Source organism: Grus americana, chromosome 1 (genome assembly GCF_028858705.1).
Source record: "Grus americana isolate bGruAme1 chromosome 1, bGruAme1.mat, whole genome shotgun sequence".
Classification (NCBI taxonomy): Eukaryota; Metazoa; Chordata; class Aves; order Gruiformes; family Gruidae; genus Grus; species Grus americana.
This window is the reverse complement of record NC_072852.1, coordinates 42,730,319-42,749,493: the sequence shown is the minus strand read 5'-3', so window position 1 is coordinate 42,749,493 and position 19,175 is coordinate 42,730,319. Positions and strand designations below refer to the sequence as shown.

The following is a 19,175-nucleotide window of genomic DNA, read 5'->3' as shown; positions in this document are numbered from 1 at the left end:
TGGTGGGGCTTTTTTGAGATAACACCCAGCTGGCCTGTTACAATGAGTATGGGTTAGAAGTCTGTCATGTGTCCACAATTGCCTTTATCAGCCAAACTGGAAAAGTGAAAGATATGTTAAATAATGCCAGTTCGCTCTTATAAAACATTGGTGTCAGTGATTAAATGTACATCTTCTTGATCACTGACTTGCACATCAAGCTTCTCCACAGTTTCACCTAGGACGGAAATCAGCCAGCCAGTCTATAGCTTTCAACCAGTGACCTCCTACTTGTCCTGTTCAATTAGCACATCACCATCTTGCCTTAAATTTTCTGTAATTCCCCTGGTACTTAAGAAGCTACTGAAAAATCATTCCTTTCTCAGCCAGCTGTTTTGGGACTCTTGGGATGCACAAGATGCACTCTGCTCCTGTAACAGGAGCCAGCATCCCGCATCTTCCAAAAGCAGAGAAAAAACACTTAACTGAATGCTTCAGCCCTTTCTTCATCTCATTTGAAATATTCTTCCAGCTCCAGCTATTGGAGGTCCTCACTTACTTTCAGTTTTTGTTTTGAATATAATTACATTTAATAATTGTCCTTGAACAAATGGTAGATTCCCACAGCAAGCAGATGCATCTGTCCTGCATTGGCCATGAGATGCACTAGAGCCACCAGGATGGGCTGTATTGTTTTGGTGATGCTCTGCATGGAAAGCTGTGTAAGGTCCCCCCTTCCCTATAACCTAGCAGTTGTATTAAAGGAAGGCTGGAGCCTTCTGCACCCGCTGCCTGTCCCATGCCTGCCTGCTTACTCTACTACTCATTTTTCTTTGGAAGCTGCATCAGCAACTTTGTGCTTTACAAGTGTGAGTTCATTTGAGAGATTTCCAAAGCACCCTGCAGCTTTTCCAACCTGCTCAGACTTGGAGTCTCCTGGTATGACAGCCATTTGAAATGGCCACAAATATGTTTTCTCGCTACCCATTCATGTATTAAGTACTCATCTCAATGATGAAATGCTTGCCCGGGTCTCTCTTAATGAACAAGTGTCAGATGTTTAGCACCAGTAGACTTTACTGCTCAAAGGCGCAGGCTTCTTGGAGCAACTCTCAGCCACTTCCAGCTCTGTCTGACTGAAAGTAACAGGGAGGGGGTTGAGGGAAAGGAAGAGGCTGTTCCTGTCAATGGGATTCCAGCTGGTTTGTATATAAAATCTTTCCAGGACACCCAAAATGCTTCATTCACCATTTGGACGTCACATTCTAAATAAAACCAATTATTTGGTTGACATCTACAACCCTGCTGAGGTATGTGATAATGGTGCCCCTTGTCTGCTAAGACAAACACACGCATTCTCCCCGCAGTGAGCAGCCAAGCGGCCCTCGCCAGCCTCGGCGGCGGAAGAATGCACCCCTATTCCCCGCCGCTTTCTCTCTCTGCCTGCCTGTCCTGGCGAGCCAAGCCTGTGAGAATACCCTGGCATAACTTCCTGGCAAGAACCATAATTTTTATGTTGCTTTTGGGTAAACTTCAATGACTCATCTTGTATTCATGCTCATCTATGGTTGGCTTTTTTTTTTTTCTTCTAATGTTCTGATCTGCCAAGCTGCAAGCAGTTTGCTTAACAATGTGCAACGCTTGGAGAACAGATGGGCTCTTTTCTTCCTCCCGGTGGCATGCAAAAATGAAATTTTATCAATCAAACTTCAGCCTGTGACATTTTATGTGAAATGGTTGTTTTAACAGCTACTTTGCCACCCACCAGTTCTGTTGTATTTCCTTCCGCATCGGATGTGTCTTTACGATAAACTCAACGTTCAGCAGCCAGCAGTCTGCGTTGCAGCTGTACCTCGCACAAGATCATCTCAAATTGCCCTCCTGTACAAACACATACTTAGAGAAAGTTCCTGCCCTTGAAAATTTATAGGTTAGGCAAGGAAAGTGGTTGGTCAAGCTTAGTAGCTGCTCTCGTAATGGATACCCACGTCCTTGAGCTCACTGTGGGGTTGACTACACTATCTGAGTCTCCTTTGTCAGGGCTGGTGCAAGCTCACTATTATTCAACCTATGAACTCTACTTATACCCAGACAAAACATTTGGGGGAAATAAAGGTTTGCTTTTCCATATGCCATTTCATGAACAGCTGTCCAAAAAGATGAGTAGTGGGAGAAGGAATGCTTCACGCTCTGCTGCTCCACTTGTTCAGAGACCACCTTGCCAGAGGGTGGACTGGCATCATTTTTTTCACTGAAACTGCATGCTACCATTAGGAAATAAAAAGAACATCAAATCCACACTGCACACCTACACAAAATACCGAGGGGAACAGCTAAAATCAGAGCTACCCTAGGACATCGTGACTGCTCAGAAAGTTAGGTCTGGGCCTGCTGTGGTGACTATTCCATATGCTCAGCCCAAAGTGCTCTGGAAGCCTTTATTGCTATCTGTGCAAGAAGAAAGGGTTCACTCCTTGGCTGCCTGAAAGACTTATTTCCCTGTAAAAGAAAATGGATGTAACAGCTTGGACATTCTTATACGGAGCTGGCGGAGCTTGCCTTCTTGAAGCTGTTGATGACTGGCACAATGCTTGCCTAGAGCAAGATCAGCACACGGACATGCTAGGCTTTTGCAAGCTTTAAAGATGGATTAAAGCAGAATATTCACAAAGGCTAATTAAGCGACAGCAGCTGCTCTTCACAGGTCGGTCTGCAGGCAGTGGAGGGAGGCAAGCTCCCATGGGAGCAACTCAGAGCACCTCCCTACATTAACTATTGATCTGAATCACCTCCTGGGACAGCGTTTGCTCCCCTCACGGATGCCCCTCTCCACCATTTCACATCGTTCACCTTTCCAGCTGGGTCCCCTGGGCTCCTCTGCTGCCATTGGGGATCCGGACCAGGGGAAATTGCTGTAAAATCTATTGTGAGTGGAAGAGTAAGCATGTTGTTAATGACTTCACAGATTCAAATGAGGTTTGATCTTTCCAATTCTGAAACACAGCTTGCTAAACCCAGGGTTTTGAAACTCGCTGCTAATATTTTAAAGTGAAAAACAATAACCAGATGGGATTTAGCAAGTCACAAGCCAGGTTATGATGAGCCGCTTGGTTTGTCAGTTCCCAGCTGCTACTTTGATAAATCACCAGGGGATTTCCTTGCTGGCTGGGCTGCTGGCTATCCTGGGGTGAATACAGAGAACAAGAGGTTTCATATTAGATTTTATGGGTTGGAGCCTTCAGTGTGTCGAATCCCCTCTGAGCCACATGAATGTGAACCAAGGACAAACACTCTGCTGAATCCCTGCATTTACGAGGAGAGAGCTCCCCATGGGCACGAAACTGCTGGAGACACTGTTCCAGCTCTGCATTTCAGACACGCGTCCTCTGGCACAGAGAGGTAGGAGGAAGGGAGATATGTGGGAATAGGGCTCCTCTGTGTCCCATCCTCTGCCTGCTGGTTTCCTCTGAGCCTGAGTTACAGCTACAGCAGAAGCTACAGGCTTATAGCTGCTCTTACCACTCCTAGGGCCAGCTGGCCATCACCTACAGCTACACATAAGCACATTTACTGATCTATACATCTAACCAGGAGAAGAACCGAGGTCTCACGTGCTCTCTGGCACAGAAAGTGAGAGAGTGTTCCGGTGTGAGCCAGCCGACTGCTATCGTGCCCTTCGCCCAAGAGAGCCATACCAGACTTTGCCCCTCGGTGCGCCAGGTGCTGTCAGCAGCAGTGAGCTTGCTTGCAGAGCCCGGATGGACTCAGCACAAGGGGCAGCCATGCAGTCGGCTGTACGAAGCTCTGTATCTCAAAATTAATTTGTCTGTGGTTCTGCTGACACCTTCTGATTATGCTGCTATCCCAGTAAAAACAAGGGCATGCTGAAATCAATTTCCCACCCCCTACCCCACTGCAGATAGAAGACAAAAGATATATTGCTAATTAAAATGTTCTTATCTGCTGGAAAGCAGTTTGTAGGATTGATTTGAATAAAACTGATGATGCAGCCCACTCAGATCGCTGGGAAATGACCTCTCCATTATAACATCCCAGAATAACATAGCAAAGCAATCTTGATTTCCTAAAATCTATCAAAGGAAGAACTTCTCAGTTAGTTACAGCATATAATATGGATACTCCTGAAATGTCCTCTGCTTAATGAACAGCTGATATTGGCTAACCTCGTGGAAATAAGAGAGAATTAGTACCAGCTGCAAAATGCATTCACTGGATAGTGAAACTGGCAGTTGGTATTATGCCTGCTATAAATATTTTTAATTAAAAATTGTTTTCTGTCTCTTCAATTGGTATAATAGCGATGATGCTTTCTGAGAGTTACTGAAGATGTAATAGGATTCCCCTTCATGCATAGCAGAGCTATTTATTCTGCCATAATTTTGCTATAGTGGAAATCTGCATAATAATGCCCAGATTCTAGTACAAGAGAAAAATATACTGAGGGAGTGTTTTATCTATGTGTTTCACAAAAACACACATGATCATTGTTTCAAATTTCTAAAGAAAAGCTGTACTCAAACTCTGGTTGCTCAGGTATGACTTGAAAATTATTTTAACAACCTTTTTTTTTTTTTTTAAATCCCAGCTTCAATCCACAGCCCCATGGCACCATACACCTTTGAGAAAGGTTCTGCTCTTCACAGGTTTACAGGGAGCAGAACAGCAGATCCCCTTCTGCAGCAGAAGGGAATCTGCCCCTTCTCCTTTCCCCATGGCTCCCCCTGCACGCACTAGAGAGAGGCCAAGAGAGGTGCCAGTGGAGGGGACCTCAGGTGCTGCCCCAGCCACAGCAGACCTGTGCCTCCAGGTGACAAGGGACACCTCCTGCTTTGGGGAGCCAAGAGCCATTAGAGTAGCACTGCCCTGGCAGGCACAGCCCGTGTTAGGCATTACCTAAATAGGATGGCTACTGAGACAGCTGGAGAAATCTCTGTTAGCCTTCCCTGCTGCGCCTTTGGGAACGTGTGATTGCTCTCCGCACTGTGTGGGAGACTTTCTAAAGCAGACAGGAACGATTGCTTTCTAATCCCCGCTTGACTCCCTTCCCCTCAGAGGCTTTGGACCAATACTCTGATTTAGGCATTTCCTCCCACTGCCTTCCTCAGCCCCCTGCCTTCCTCCTCCCCGGCTTCCGATACATCTACCCCTGACCAGCACTCACCTTCACCCTCCCATTTTTATTATCCTGTGTATATCTCGGAGGTCCTGGCGCAGCTTGCCATGGTGAGGTGTTTGTTTTCCGACAACTCCCAGAGGCTCAAGTCAAGACAAAAGCCTCATTCTGTCAGTCACTGTATGAATACGTGATGAGGCACATCCCCTGCTCCAAAGACCTTTTGATCTAAACCTGCTGCTTTAATTTCATAATGATACTAAATTCCTTTTCCAGTTTGTCTCTTGTCCCTTTCTTGTCCCCAAATTGACAATAATTTTATTGCAAGCAAGTCTTTCCCCAGACAAACCTTTTTTACCCATTGGTTCTTTCTTCTTATCCCGGGTTCTTCATCTTTGCTTTGGTTTTCCAGCTAGTCCTTTCAGATGCTTTTATGGTTTGCAGTCCTCTCATTTTCCAGCTCTTTGTTCCTCTTAGGGTTCAGCATGTGCCCTCCTCTCAACTCTCTTTCAAACGTAAGCCCTTGCTCTCACAAACTCAGCTATCCCTCAGCTGAGATCAATTTATGATGGCCACTGTGCCCTCTTCTTTATCTTTTCATGCCTAGCTTCACAAGTGTCTTCATGGTAGTTACATCTGAAAACTTTGCTATCAAGTCAGTAATATTCCTCTCTATTTCTTGAAAAATCTTCCTCCTGTCTTTCCAGCCTCAAAATATGAATAGATATGTGAATGTTTGCTTTTTTACCAGGTTTTAACCCCACTAACAGTGAAGGTGAGTTGTTATTCCATCATGTCCTTGTGGTAAGTTGCAGATCTGTTATCTGGTGAAAAGAGAGCTCAAAAGGATGGGAATTGGCATATGATCCTGTGACGATAGAATAAAGTCTCTTTCTTTCTTTTGAAATTAATGTTTTTAACTCCCACTTAACTGTTCTCACCTATGATGAACTCTGCCTGCCTGGGCATTTCCCCAGCTCTCCACGGAGAAGGCAGCAGCACCACTGTGGCGTGGTTCTTGCCTGACCAGGTTAGCGATGGGCACTGTTACCTCCATCTATCAGCATCTCAGCAGATCACTGGATTCGACAGCAAAGACAAGAACAAAACAAAAGCAGGGAAGTGACTTTTACACTACTGCCCAGAGAGAGAAAGGGAGAGGGAGGGGGGAAAGAGAAATAAAGACCCCAATCCCATCCGCCCGAGGGTGCAGAGGTCATGTTAACCAGATAGGGAATGAATCAAAGGGGACTTTTCTGGGGGTGGCTGGGCAGGGGGAGTTTCTGTTTGATTACTTTAATTCTGCCAGGCTACCTCCCAGTGTCGGATCACTTAAAGACATAATTTTGTTCCAATAGTGAAAGAACTCTATCTTAAGAGAAAAAGGACAAAATATTTGTGATTATTTTTTCTCCATCCAGTCCAATGAATAGGTTTCGGTGGCCAGTCTGAACTATATTTTGATCACTTGAGATATTTTGTATGAAAGAGCAGATAATTTAAAAGCCAGTCACACCAAGAGCAGCTCTTGCTTGCCCGTGTGCCTGTTTCCTGCCCTGTTGTAAACTAAAAGAATTAAGAACACCCTAAGCCAATTAAGAACACCCTAAGCCAAGATAAATTTGAAATACAATTCTCCAGTTATTTGAATCAAAAGGCAGTATTGATTATTTAATTACGTAGAAATGATCCAGATGCTGAGCATTTACTACAGATTAATGACTGTCCCAGAGCAGTTAATGGTCCTTCTCGCTGCCATCAACACAAGCTGCTTATTAATCCCTGGAAAATGGCTTGCATAACAATCATAACCTGCTGTTAAAAGTTTATAAATAGATAAAAGTGTCACATGGATTTACGAGTGCTGAGGCTGAATGGGATCTGTGTGGCGTTTCTAGTGAATGAATGCCATGTGCATGAGCTCATCTGCTTGAATTATCACAAAATCCCAAGTTGCTCTTTTGGATTGGAAAATGGCATGCAAGAAAGTGCCAAGTGGCTGGAGTCCTATCTACTGGCTGGGAAATAATTACTTTGCTGCATAATAAAGAGGCACCTTCATTCTAACAGCAGAGCTCTGCCCTTTTTATCATATAGCCTGAAATGCATGTAAGGGAGGCAGGGCAGCTGTGCTGTTTCATTCCTTTGCTTTGTTTTTAACAGAAAAAAAATGCTTGCATGTATACACACTCACAGAGCTGATCCAGGTCCCTCCAAAGCCCAGCAATGGGTTCAGCAGGCATAGGGGTCTTGCTAGGCTGGGATCTGTGTTATTCAGACAAAGGTCTTCAAAGGAGCCCTTTGCACCTGGGTCTCTCCATCCCACACTGGGCTGTTATAACAATGAACACGGTACATACTGCCAGTGAAAGCTGCTTTCAGAAAGCACGTTGCCTGTTGGTGCTGGCAGAGCTGGGAGGGTGCACAGACCCCAGAGGCCAGGATGGTTGAGGGCAGGGAATCGCAGCGGTGCTGTGTCCCACCAGCCATGGGGTCACTGTGCCCTGCCACCACACTGGCTCTTGCGCTGCCCCTTCTGCCTGGGAGCTCAGCTGCCAAGGCAGCGTGCAGGGGACCCTGCTCCCGCGGGGATGCACAATCCCTGCCACACACAGCCCAGCGGGAGTCACCTGGGCACCAGCCTTCAGTCCCTCATCCCCTCAGCAGCCACTGTCCCCCCCAGTTAGCTGTCCTCACCCTCCTAACCCTGCCAGACGACCAGTGGCTGGTTATTGCATTTCAGTGGTGACTAATAAAAATTATATAAACATGCTGTTGTCTGGAGCCTGAGAAGGCTGCCCAGAGGAGCAGAGCTGGTCTGTGGGAGCATCCTGTCCCTACTAGGAATTAGGGAAGTGGCTTCTCCATATCCAGCCAGACCACAGATCCTGAGGTAAGAGGGAAGATGAGAAACTACTGTCTCCTTCAAAGAATCAGACAGGAGGGGACATGAGGGACCTTCCTGAATCACAGCTTCCGAGTCTGTTAGCACAACTGCTTCTGTTTCCTATTATTTTTAGTGAAGCTGCCTCAGTTGAGCAAAGACGCAGTTCAGTGCGGCACTGCACTAGAGAGGGCTGTCCATCCTTTGAATTGGAGAAGTTGGGTGCCATGAGGCCCCAGTCCCTTGCCCCCTTACACCATGCACCGTGCTCCTCTCTCCTTCTCCTGTGCAGAGGCTTGGGAGGCTCAGTGACCCCCATGCAGCAGCAGCCAACACAGGGGCTGGGATGCGGAGAGGAGCGGGCACACGAGTGGGCTATCGCTGCCACTGCAGAGGTGTGAGATGTACACCCAGAGCAGGTGCACTGCCCAAGAGGTCTGCAGGTTGGAGAGAAAGAGGGTGTATCTCACCAGAGACCCTTCCTCTGACCTTCAAAACTGCTCATAGACAGAGAGTGCACTGCTGCAAAGATCCTTTGCCTCCCCCATCGCCTTGGCCATGCCGTCTCCCCCCGCCACCTCTCCCTTGGGCTCCCGGTTCTCTCTCATGGTTGTAATTTGTCTTTGCGCTCTCAATGCTCCATGGCCTGCAGTCTCTCTATGTCTCCCCTCTCACTCCAGTCAGGAAGCTGATTCCCACTGCTGAGCGCTGCCAGCATGCCCCTTCCACAGCCCACTCCTGTGATTTTTTGGTGCGTTGCATCCTACGTGTAGGGGGAGCCAGGCCATAAACAAGTGCTGAACTAAACTAATTATCCTCCCTCAAACTCTTCCCAAATCTGCTTTGCTGCGCTTTCACAATATGTGGCCAGTTTTCCGGAAAGATGTGCACCGTGCACTTCATGCACTACCTCCCAGAGCAGAAACGTCGCCCCAGGACGCTCAGCCCTGCCTTCGCATTGACCGGGTGCCTACACCCAGGCAGGACCCAGTTCTGTGCTCACAGGCTGCCCAGCGCAAAGGGATACCAGCCCAGTAATCAGTCCCAGGAGACTTCTGCGCCCAAGAGCTCAGAGAAGCAAGTTTGCCTCCCTGTGCTCGTTCAGGGGCACTGCTCCTTTCTGTCAATCGCATACAGCATCCAAAGCTCGGCGCCAGGCGAGGCGGGAGCAGGACCCCAGCCTCTCCAAGCAAGGCAGGGCTGCGTGGGCAGAGGGGAACGCGGTCCTCATCGCCTCCACCTCTCCCCCTCTCCTCCCTCGAGCAGAAACCACAGGGCGGACGGCAGCTCCGGCAGCTCCATCAGGGATGCTCCACTTAGCGCAGTGGTCACTGCCATCTAGCGGGGTCGGGGCTGGATAACCGCCCACGCCGGACAGCCAGAGGGACTCACCAGCAGCCCTCTGAAATTAAAATAAATGGCTAAAACCATGCATTAACTGGACGGCAAACTTGCAGGCGGAAAGGATCATGGTGTCCTGTTTGTTGTGGGAGACGGGGCTGGTGCGGGGCTGAGAGACGGAGCAGGCTGGGAAAGACAGCAAACGGTCAGGTTCAGAGAAAAGTTTTGGGGGGTCAAGCCTGCTTTTTTAATTCGTATTTTATTTATGTGTAGATCACATGATAATAATATGTGTCTTGTCATGATGGTAACTAAACACACCAGAGTGCAGGCTTTTATGAACAGGTTTGACAAATACCTGCCAAGGACAACGCTGTCCTGCCTCAGAGATGCAGGTGTTCTTGCTCTTACAGGTCTCTCCCCGTTTGTCACTCCATTGGCTTTTCAGGGTCCCCATAAAAGAGAGTGAAGGAGGCATGTTCTTCCTTTTTTACTGAAGAAAATACCCAGGTACAGGGAGGAGGAGTGAGGAGGATGCAGGGCATCCCCAGAGAACCTTAAATTACATTATTCAACTGAATTATTAGGTGTCATCAGGAACACGTTTTCTCTGGTTATAAGCACTGAAGTACTTAAAGTATTTATCAATATACTTCAGTTTACATTTTGATGATGCTGGTTCTTTTTTCCTTTGTGCTGCATAACACCGATAGAAACTTCAAAGCTGACGAATGTGGGTAGAAAAGATGTTTCACATGAAAGAGGAGGAAAGAAAGAAGACACTTGGCATATGCCTCTCACCTCAACCGCAGCGTTAGATTTCTTAGCGCTTGTGCCTGTAACCAGGGTAGAAGCGCAGAGTTGAAAATGCTGCAGAGCCACCCTGGGGAAGCGAGCGAGGTCTCCAGCAGCAGCACCACCCACCAGACCCTGTCGGCTTGAGGCAGACTGGGACACCTTCACAGGAGCCAGTCGCTCAGGTCCAGACACACCTTGAGATAAAGTAACCCTGATGGAGAGCTGCGGGAATTCTCTGTGTTCACAAGCAGCAATGAGATGTTCAGACCTGATGTGCGGCCTGCACTACCCCTTGCCTGAGCGCTTTCACCGCGACCCACACAGCAGAGGCCGCCACTGCCCCTCGCCGGGAGGCAGCGCAGGCATCCCTGCCTGTTTGCGCCAGCTTTAGTTCCAGTTTTTTGCTCCCAGGGAAGGACAACGCCGTAGGAAAACAGCTCTGAACACAAAGGACAGAGCCCCTCTCAAAGCCTCAACACTACTGCCCGCCGCCGCCGCCACCCCGCCCGCTCCCCTCCGGGTCTCCTCCGCCGGGACTACCGCTCCCGGCGTGCACCGCGCCCTGCCCCCTTCCGGCGCGCGGCGCTTCCGGCGCCGGGTGAGCGGTGGCGGCGCGCGGGTTGGCATGGCGGATTCTGCCGAGGCGGCTGAGGCGAAGCAAAAAGAAAAACAAAAAAACAAAACCAAAAAGAAAGCGGCGACAGGTGGGGGCGGGGTGAGGGTCCCTGCAGGGCCGGCAGCAGGCTCGCTGGGAAGCCCTCGGGCTGAGGGTCTCCCTTCCTGTGGCCGCGGGCCTGCTGTCCCGTCCCGGCGTCGGGGGTCCGTCCGGTTTCCTAAAACAACGCGGGGCTGAGGAGCTTGGCCGCGATTTCGTGTGAGCGGAAAGGCAGCGTGGGGAAAGCAGGCTGCTTCTCGGCCTGCGGCAGCATAGCGGCGGCTGTTGGGTGCTAGGGGCGGGCGGCGGCGGTGCCTTGTGGTGCGCCCCTCCTCACAGTGCCCCGGGGCTCGCCTCGGCCTCTTCTGTCGTGTTCTCGTGCAGTGTCCTGTCCACAACGCATATCTCAGTTATGGAATTGTTCTGTTTTTTTGGTGTTTGGTTTTTTTTTTTTAATAAATAGCTTAAAGCAGTAACTTCTTTAAGGTCAGAAGAGATACAAAACGCATTCAACAAAGTATTAAACAGAACTTTGTGTCCCTGCTTTCACTTACTGTGTCTTTTGTAGTTAAATGGGGAGGAGAAGGAATAGTCACTGATGACAGCGGAGGAACAAAACAACTTTTTTTTTTTATACCTGTAACAGTTGATGAATCTGAACTTCTCACTGTGCCAGATGGATGGAAAGAGCCAGCCTTTACAAGAGAAGATAATCCCAAAGGGCTGCTGGAAGAAAGCAGTTTTGCAACGTTATTCCCAAAGTATAGAGAAGCATACTTGAAAGAGTGCTGGCCACTCGTCCAGAAAGCCTTGAGTGAACATGTATGCATACTTACTGATTGTGATACTATGATTTATCTTTTGGGAGATACAAGTGTTACTTAAGCTTATAAAAATTGTGTGAGTTGCTTTTCTGATACTGTATTTGTGTGTGTTTCTACTGTGCTTGCGTTTAGAATTGGTAGCACCATTTTTTTTATTGGCATCAAAATCAGTGAAAGTCTGTGTAGCCAGACTTGCAGTTCTTTACAGATGTTGTCAACAAAGCTCTTTGCAGCAGTAAGCATCTCATCATCCAGATGCTGATGACTGTGTTGCGCCTGAATTCAAGGAGATGATGGAGGTGGCGTTTTGGACCTTGTGACAACTATGTTCAGTCTTTTTTGTGCGTGTCTGTGAATTTCTTTAAGCTGAAAGTCACTTTAGGAATTTTGGAAAATGCATTCAGTACATAGCATTCTGTTAGTTAACTTCTTACTGCCAAAGATGAATTCTGAGGTTCTTATTTAGAGATTGATTCACGCTTTCTTTTCAAATATTGCAGTATGTGAATGCAACGCTGGATCTGATTGAAGGAAGCATGACTGTCACTACCACTAAGAAGACTTTTGATCCCTATGCAATCATCAGGGCTAGAGATTTAATAAAACTTCTGGCAAGAAGTGTTCCATTTGAACAGGTTTGTATTAAATCCTGGAAGTTTGTATATAATTCTATCAAAATACTTATAAAATAGTATGTTTTCAAAATGTGGGATTTTCAAGTGAGTCAAGTAAAATAAAATATGTATTTAAAGTAAATGTATCTGAAACTGAAGTGGGAAGAATAAACTGCAGTATGCTCTTGACTTCTGAATAATACATTTGCATTCAGATGATATTTCCTGCTTTATGTCTCTTTAGGCAGTTCGTATCCTTCAGGATGACGTTGCATGTGACATCATTAAAATAGGGTCTCTGGTGAGGAAGAGAGACACTTTTATAAAAAGAAGAGGACGACTTCTTGGGCCAAAAGGATCTACTCTGAAGGTATTTCCAATAGGTGCAGTAACCAGAAAATTCTTACACACAATTTTGTGCCAGGCCCTCAGTTTACACTTAATTTCCTTTTTTGGTGTAGGCCCTGGAACTGTTAACGAACTGTTACATTATGGTGCAAGGCAACACTGTTTCAGCTCTTGGACCCTTTAGTGGCCTCAAAGAGGTAAGGGAAAGCAGATGAGCAGTTTGTGTAGCATACTTCTCTGCCAAGCTTGAGGGCAGACAAGAGGCAAAATCTGGCAACCTCAGGAGTATCTCACTGACTTTTCAGCTATGTGTTAGTAAGCTACATTCACATGAATGTCCATAGCAGATAAGATACTAACATTGAATGTTGTTTAGACTCTGAGATCTTTCTGTCTTGGAAATAAAAAAGTATTTGTGAAATACTCTCTTTTTTGCAAGAGTTTTTGTAGTTTCAAATAAGAGGTATAAGAGTGAAAATAGTACAGAGTTAATGATATCTAACATTAAGGAACATCTGATGTTTTTAGTAACTACATAGGAGAAGAATGCTTGTCAAAAGCAAGAGTTTCTCATGACACCACAAAATCCATAGTAAGATGAAAGTAATGTTTGTGGGGCGTGCTGGAGTCTATTAGAAACATGACAGTGCTTTTGATATTTCTGAAGTGCTGTGCCTTCTAGTTAGCCGAATGCGTTAACTATTTAAATCAACCTACTTTTAGGGGCAGGAGGGAGAGGAAGCATGGTAGTATACCTAGTATTTTAATTGATTAGAATATTAAATACTTGCTGATTTTTCTGTTCTTTTTTTTTTTCTTCATTAAATACAGGTTAGAAAAGTTGTTCTGGACACAATGAAGAATATACATCCCATATACAACATTAAGGTTAGTGTGGTCCACTGTGCATCTGTATTTACGAGAAAGTACTATTTCTTCTTACAGAGTTGTATGTTAATAATTTACATGTTTCTGTGTGGTAATCTATTTTTCAGAATTTCTGTAGTGTGCTTCTTTAAAAAAGCCCTTGTCTTCAATATCCTCCATTTCACCCGGACACAGTGCCATTATACCATTAAAATTATCTGAGAAAACATCAAAGGAAAAGTGTTTCTAATCTTTCCTCCATCTGATTGTTTGTTTGATACTTGCACATTTAAACTGAGGTACCTTCTCCAGTGCTTTCTGTCCCCATTTGGATACATACCTATCTTTCTGGTTCTGCAGTTAGTAATTAAACCCCTCTACTCTTACTGAAGTGGGAGATGGAAGGTTCAGATGTAGCATATTCACTGTAAGAAAGTCTAGTAAAACTTGTAGTTTGGAGGTTTTGGCTACTACTGCAATATTTTTTTTTAATAACTTCTTTGTGACATTCTAAAACTACTGAAGACTTTGATGATCAAAAGAGAATTATCAAAAGATCCTGAACTGAGGTCACAAAGTTGGGAAAGATTTTTGCCTAAGTTCAAGCGGAAGAACTTGAAAAAACGCAAGGAGCCAAAGAAGAAAAATACTAAGAAGGAGTACACGCCGTTCCCACCTCCACAGCCAGAAAGCCAGGTAAGCTGAAACTTTTGCAGGAATATAGCATGACTTGAAATCGTGTTCTTGTTAACAAGAGGTTGGAAGGCCTTTTCTGTCAAGTTCTGACGTCCTGATACTATACGTCTGGCTTATAATGCATAGTTATCTAAAATTTCTCGGTACTTGTCTTTTGCAGATTGATAAAGAATTGGCAAGTGGTGAATACTTCTTGAAAGAAAGACAGAAGAAACGAAAGCAAGTGGAAGAGATAAAGGTAAAGTTGTTCTAACCCACTGTTCATTTAAAAAACATTTGACTACTGACTTGGAATTATATTTTTTTTGTCCCTTTTGCCCTGCTATACTGATACTTGACCTTTTTGTTGGTAACTCTAGGCAAAGCAAGCAGATGCAGTTAAGAGAAGACAAGAAGAAAGAAATAAAGCTTTTATCCCACCAAAGGAAAAGCCAGTCGTGAAAACCAATAAAGGTAACCTTCCCCCCCCGCCCCGTTCTAAAACCTTCTGCTGTTGATTCCTAGGCTGAGTGATTTTGCAGAGATACAACTGTAGGAAATAAGAAAGGTCATATGAAAAAATCCTAGTGGTTAGTTCCATGCCTGGAGTTGCCAGCGTCAGCAGAAAGATCATGCAGCCTATAACTCTGTACCTATGAAATGACAATTCTCTGTAGAACGTTTTCCTGATGGAGATACTGGGATGGCCATCTCAATTGTTCTGGTTACATCAAGTTTTGGCTTTCAGTCTTGTAGCGAAGCTGCCATAACTTTTGCACTCAAATGTTTTTTTTTGTTAAGAAAAGTCCAAAAGCAATACTTACTTGGACACTTATGCCACAAGTAAGTATTGGTATAAGATAGAATAAATAGCTTTTCTAAAAGTTAACCGCACTATATGCAGAATAAGAACTTTTGTTCTCAGATGGTTTGGTTTTTACACACTAGAGAAACAAGTCTTCTGTTTCCTTGGATTCATTGATTATACTACATATTCATTCATTTTATTAGATATACACTGTACATTTTGTATTAGATATACTACCTATGTGTTATTACACTATACAGTGCACAGTTTGTTATGAACTGAAAAGTTCATGTTTCTTGAGAAATGTACGTGTTCTGCAGCATTGATGTAGAACTTTTTTGTGATGGCAGTAAATTTTCAGTAATCCTGCTATTGACTGTACTGTATCTCAAATACTGTGCTTTTCTAGCTGCTGTGTGTTTTGACCTGAAATCCTTCAGTCTTCCAAGAATAAATGACAGCAATAGTTTGTATGTAGAGAAGAACCAGGATCCAAGGACAGCTGGTACCCACTGTGAGATGTAGGAATGAACTGTGTGAGATAGGGGAGTGAGATCCAGACTCATGACTCACGCCCAAAAGAGAAAATACCGTCACCTTGATGACCATAAGAGTAGGTTATTTGTGTTGCTTGGTATTAAGTGTTACTCTGGCACTCCCTGTATAAATCTGTTACAAAGGTCTTCCTGTCAGGATCAGATCAAAGATCTGTATCATATCCCCTCAACCCACCCCACCTGTTTCTGGCCAGGCAAAGAGTGTGAGGATGCGACAGGCCTATTTGGGATCTTACCACCTTAGTTACACACTGAAAGACAAAATACCATGAAAGCATCCCCAGGTGTAAGAACTCTATAATTAATTTCCTCTCTTCTTATGTGAGACCAACCAAGCCGATAGGCCTATGTCCAGGAGAGTGTGTATGTATTAATTTTGGAGGAGTACATTTATAGTCTGAGACGTGGGTGATACTAGTTTGACTGTGTGCAGAGCATGGCATCCGTGTTCAAATGCAGTTGTATACGATTGTTTATATGACTGTTCTCCTTTGAATTCTGCTGAAAGAGGTTTGTGAATAACACTAGTTTCAACAACAATGATTATCAGAATAGTTTATAAAATCATTAGTGAACATGAGTCCTAACCAATGGCACAAGATGCAGCTTACTGTGTTTACATATGAAGTCATCTCGTAGACCATTACAATTTAGAAAAGGTGAAATTAATGTCTATTATCTTTGTGGTTTTTTACTATGTAGCCTCCACTGAGAAAAAAATTGATATTGAAGCCATCAAGGAAAAGGTAAAGAATGCAAAGAAGAAGAAATTAGGAGCACTTCCTGTGGAAGAAGTCAAGCTAAAAATGGCTGCAGATGAAAAGAAAAAAAAGAAAAAGAAGTAATTCACCACCTGAGATGCTCACTTTTCTCCCACGTTAATGAACTTTTTCACACTTGGAAGATTTGAGACTTCTTGCTGTCAGTAAAATCTGGGCAAGAAAAGACTAGGTAGAAAAGTCATTCTCTTTTCAGAAGTACACTTTAAATAGTGGACCTGAAGCAGCTATGCAAAATTGCTGAGGTTGGTAAAGAAAATCTGTGTTGCTATGTTGTTTGAGAAAGTATGAGAGTGTATCTGGATAATATCCATCTGTCTAAAGGGAAGGTTTCGTAATAGAAACATTCAGGAGTTTGATGCAGGATGTTAAAACACTGGGGTCAGAGAACTTGGTGGGAGTTTAAGGTACTTCTTATGTGAAAGACTACCAGGCTATATGCAGCCTCAGTTATGGTGATAACTTCTGCAAAATGGGCAAGATTTATAACTGTATTATGCTTTTGTTTCTTAAAAGCTGATTATTTTTGTGTCTTGTCTTGGTCTTAATAAACTATTTTAATACATTGTTCTTAAATCCTTTAATTAGTCAGTTACTGCACAACCTACATCTTGTTTTCCAGGAAACAAGCTCACAGCTTCATGTGAGAATTAGATAAACCATGATCTTAATTGAATGCCATTAATAAACTGATTTATTAGCATTATCCTGGAGGCTGTTAGACAGAATGTGGTACAAAGCAAGTGTCTTTCCACATGGAATGTGCTGCAGGGAAAGCATAAAGTCTGGTTATCTTTAAATATATTCTTAATTTATTTCTTGCTTGCAAGGAAGTCATAAGAAATTGTGTTCCTCTTTTTTCTTTTTTTTTCTTTTTTTGAGGCCCTTCCTTTATTTAAAGGAAGTTTAGATGGTTTTAGTTTCCTGAAAATGCAAATTGTGATGAAATAAAATTCACCAGAAGAGATGCTGTTGCTAATTTCATACATCTGAGATTAAAGAAGCAAATGTAATGATTAGGAGGTGATAGAGCCACACCAATTTCATGATTTTGTTGGAGTGCTTTTGTGCATGCAGTGAAATGATGATGCTAGAACATTGCAACTTGCTCCTCTTAGGTTAGTGTCCTTTCATTTGAAACTAGTAAGCAAAACCACAACCATTTCCTTTTTTGCATAGATAAATAAGAATTTAGACTATATGTGGTTAAATACTCAGTACGTGTACATTGAGAAATAGCCAAGATGCTTGCCCTTTAGGGTTGGGGACGTTAGCTTTCTTTGCCTTTCAGTTATGTGATCACTTCTTGGCACTTAATTGTTAAGGAAAAAAAATGCTCTCAATCCTTTCAGGGACTGCTTTGTTCATAAACAGCAGTTTATTGCAAAATCAATCAGGAAAATACTACTTCAACAGATACCTCACTGCAAATACGATAAGTCACAAACGTCCATCTCAGAAACTGCAGCGAGCTGATAGGTTTAGATACCAGCACTATGAAAATTTTTTAGGAGCACCAGTTGGTGTTTAGCAGTTGATGGTGTGCAGGGATGACCTAAGTTCAGTACCAGTCAGGTATTTCAGACCTCTGAGATAGTGAAAGGGCTAATTTCAACAGGAGGCACTGCAATACTTGAGTTTTAAATGCCTGTTCTGACAGTGATCCCACGAATGAGTGCTTCAACACAAGAGTCTGCAGAGCTGGAACCCAGTGAGGAGAGGTCTGTAGCCAGGGAAGGAGTGTGAGTGTTGTAGGGGAGGGAGAGTCCTTGATTCCAATCTGGACAGGACGAGGCACCTTTCACTGCTAAGGATTGGCACAGGTGTTCCTCTGTTTGTTGTTTAAAAAGTTAAAATTAAAAACAAGTGTGGGGTTTATTGCCCTGTGCTGGTTTTGCAGGCCGGTGTTTCCTGTCAGGAACCTGACCTAGCTGAAAGCACCCTACAAACAACTGATTGTTTTCCAGCAGCACCAGCTAACTATATGGTTGCCTGAGTTGCAGTGCAGGAAAACATAGCGCAGCTTGGTGGCAGCCTGGCCTTAGATTATATATACTTCCATACAAGTGTGCATTTTTAAACTTAGAACCCACAGCTGAGGCATCTGTGTGGCTTTTGCATCAAATCCCTATCTGTGGTAAAACTATTGTCCTTCTGTGGTTACACAGTGAAAAGGTTTGCATTATGTTTAAGCTTTTACAGTTGTTGTGGTTGACAGGTCTCAAGGATGGTTGGTTGGACATTTATTTACTGGAAAATCAAGAAAGTGTACTCATATTCCTGTAGGCAAGTTAAACCAAAGGATTTGTCCACTTAGAGTCTGTTATCTGAATCGTAACTGGCTGCATGGGCTCACTGTTGGTGCTTTTTGCACCTGTTTTCTCAGAGAATATGGCTATACAGTTCTAACGCTTGTATAATAAGTAAAGAATTGAAAATGAAGTGGATTTGGAAGGGTGAAAAAGTGGCTTTAGTATTTTCAAAACAGTTTAAACTATTACAAATTATCTCCTTAAACTGATTTTAGAGTTTACAGACTTGCAAAAAAGTACCTGAAGGCTGTATTTATGATAAATGCAAAATTGATACATATGGAATTCATGGGCATGTGCCGTAAGATAAATGTGGACAACTCAAAGTGGTTTGATCATCAGGAGTTAAATATCTAGATTTTTGGATGTCCTTAAAATGAGATGCAATACTTAGCTTTGACTTCAGGACTTTCAGGCTTTTTTGTTTGAAAGATTTGTAAAGTTTGTGTGGTGGTTTTTTTCTCCTAAGCCCCAGTGATTTACAGGTTTTTTAATGAAGCTTTTTCTATGGTATTTCCTCAGAGCTGCTGTAGTATACAGTTAAATGACAGTGCTGTGAATGTTTTGAACTTCAAGGTCTCTGTGTTGTGTTTACTCTCC

General features: G+C 44.1%; 1 protein-coding gene across 1 annotated transcript; it reads left to right on the top strand.

Annotated features, from left to right (window-relative positions):
• The first annotated feature begins 10,722 nt into the window (after positions 1-10,722).
• Positions 10,723-16,836, top strand: KRR1 (KRR1 small subunit processome component homolog). Its single transcript, XM_054812687.1, has 10 exons — positions 10,723-10,840; positions 11,438-11,613; positions 12,116-12,250; positions 12,474-12,599; positions 12,691-12,774; positions 13,409-13,465; positions 13,970-14,140; positions 14,301-14,378; positions 14,500-14,593; positions 16,187-16,836. Exons 1-10 carry the CDS (start codon positions 10,762-10,764, stop codon positions 16,327-16,329), a joined length of 1,143 nt encoding a protein of 380 aa, XP_054668662.1. The 5' UTR covers positions 10,723-10,761; the 3' UTR covers positions 16,330-16,836.
• Positions 16,837-19,175: the final 2,339 nt, after the last annotated feature.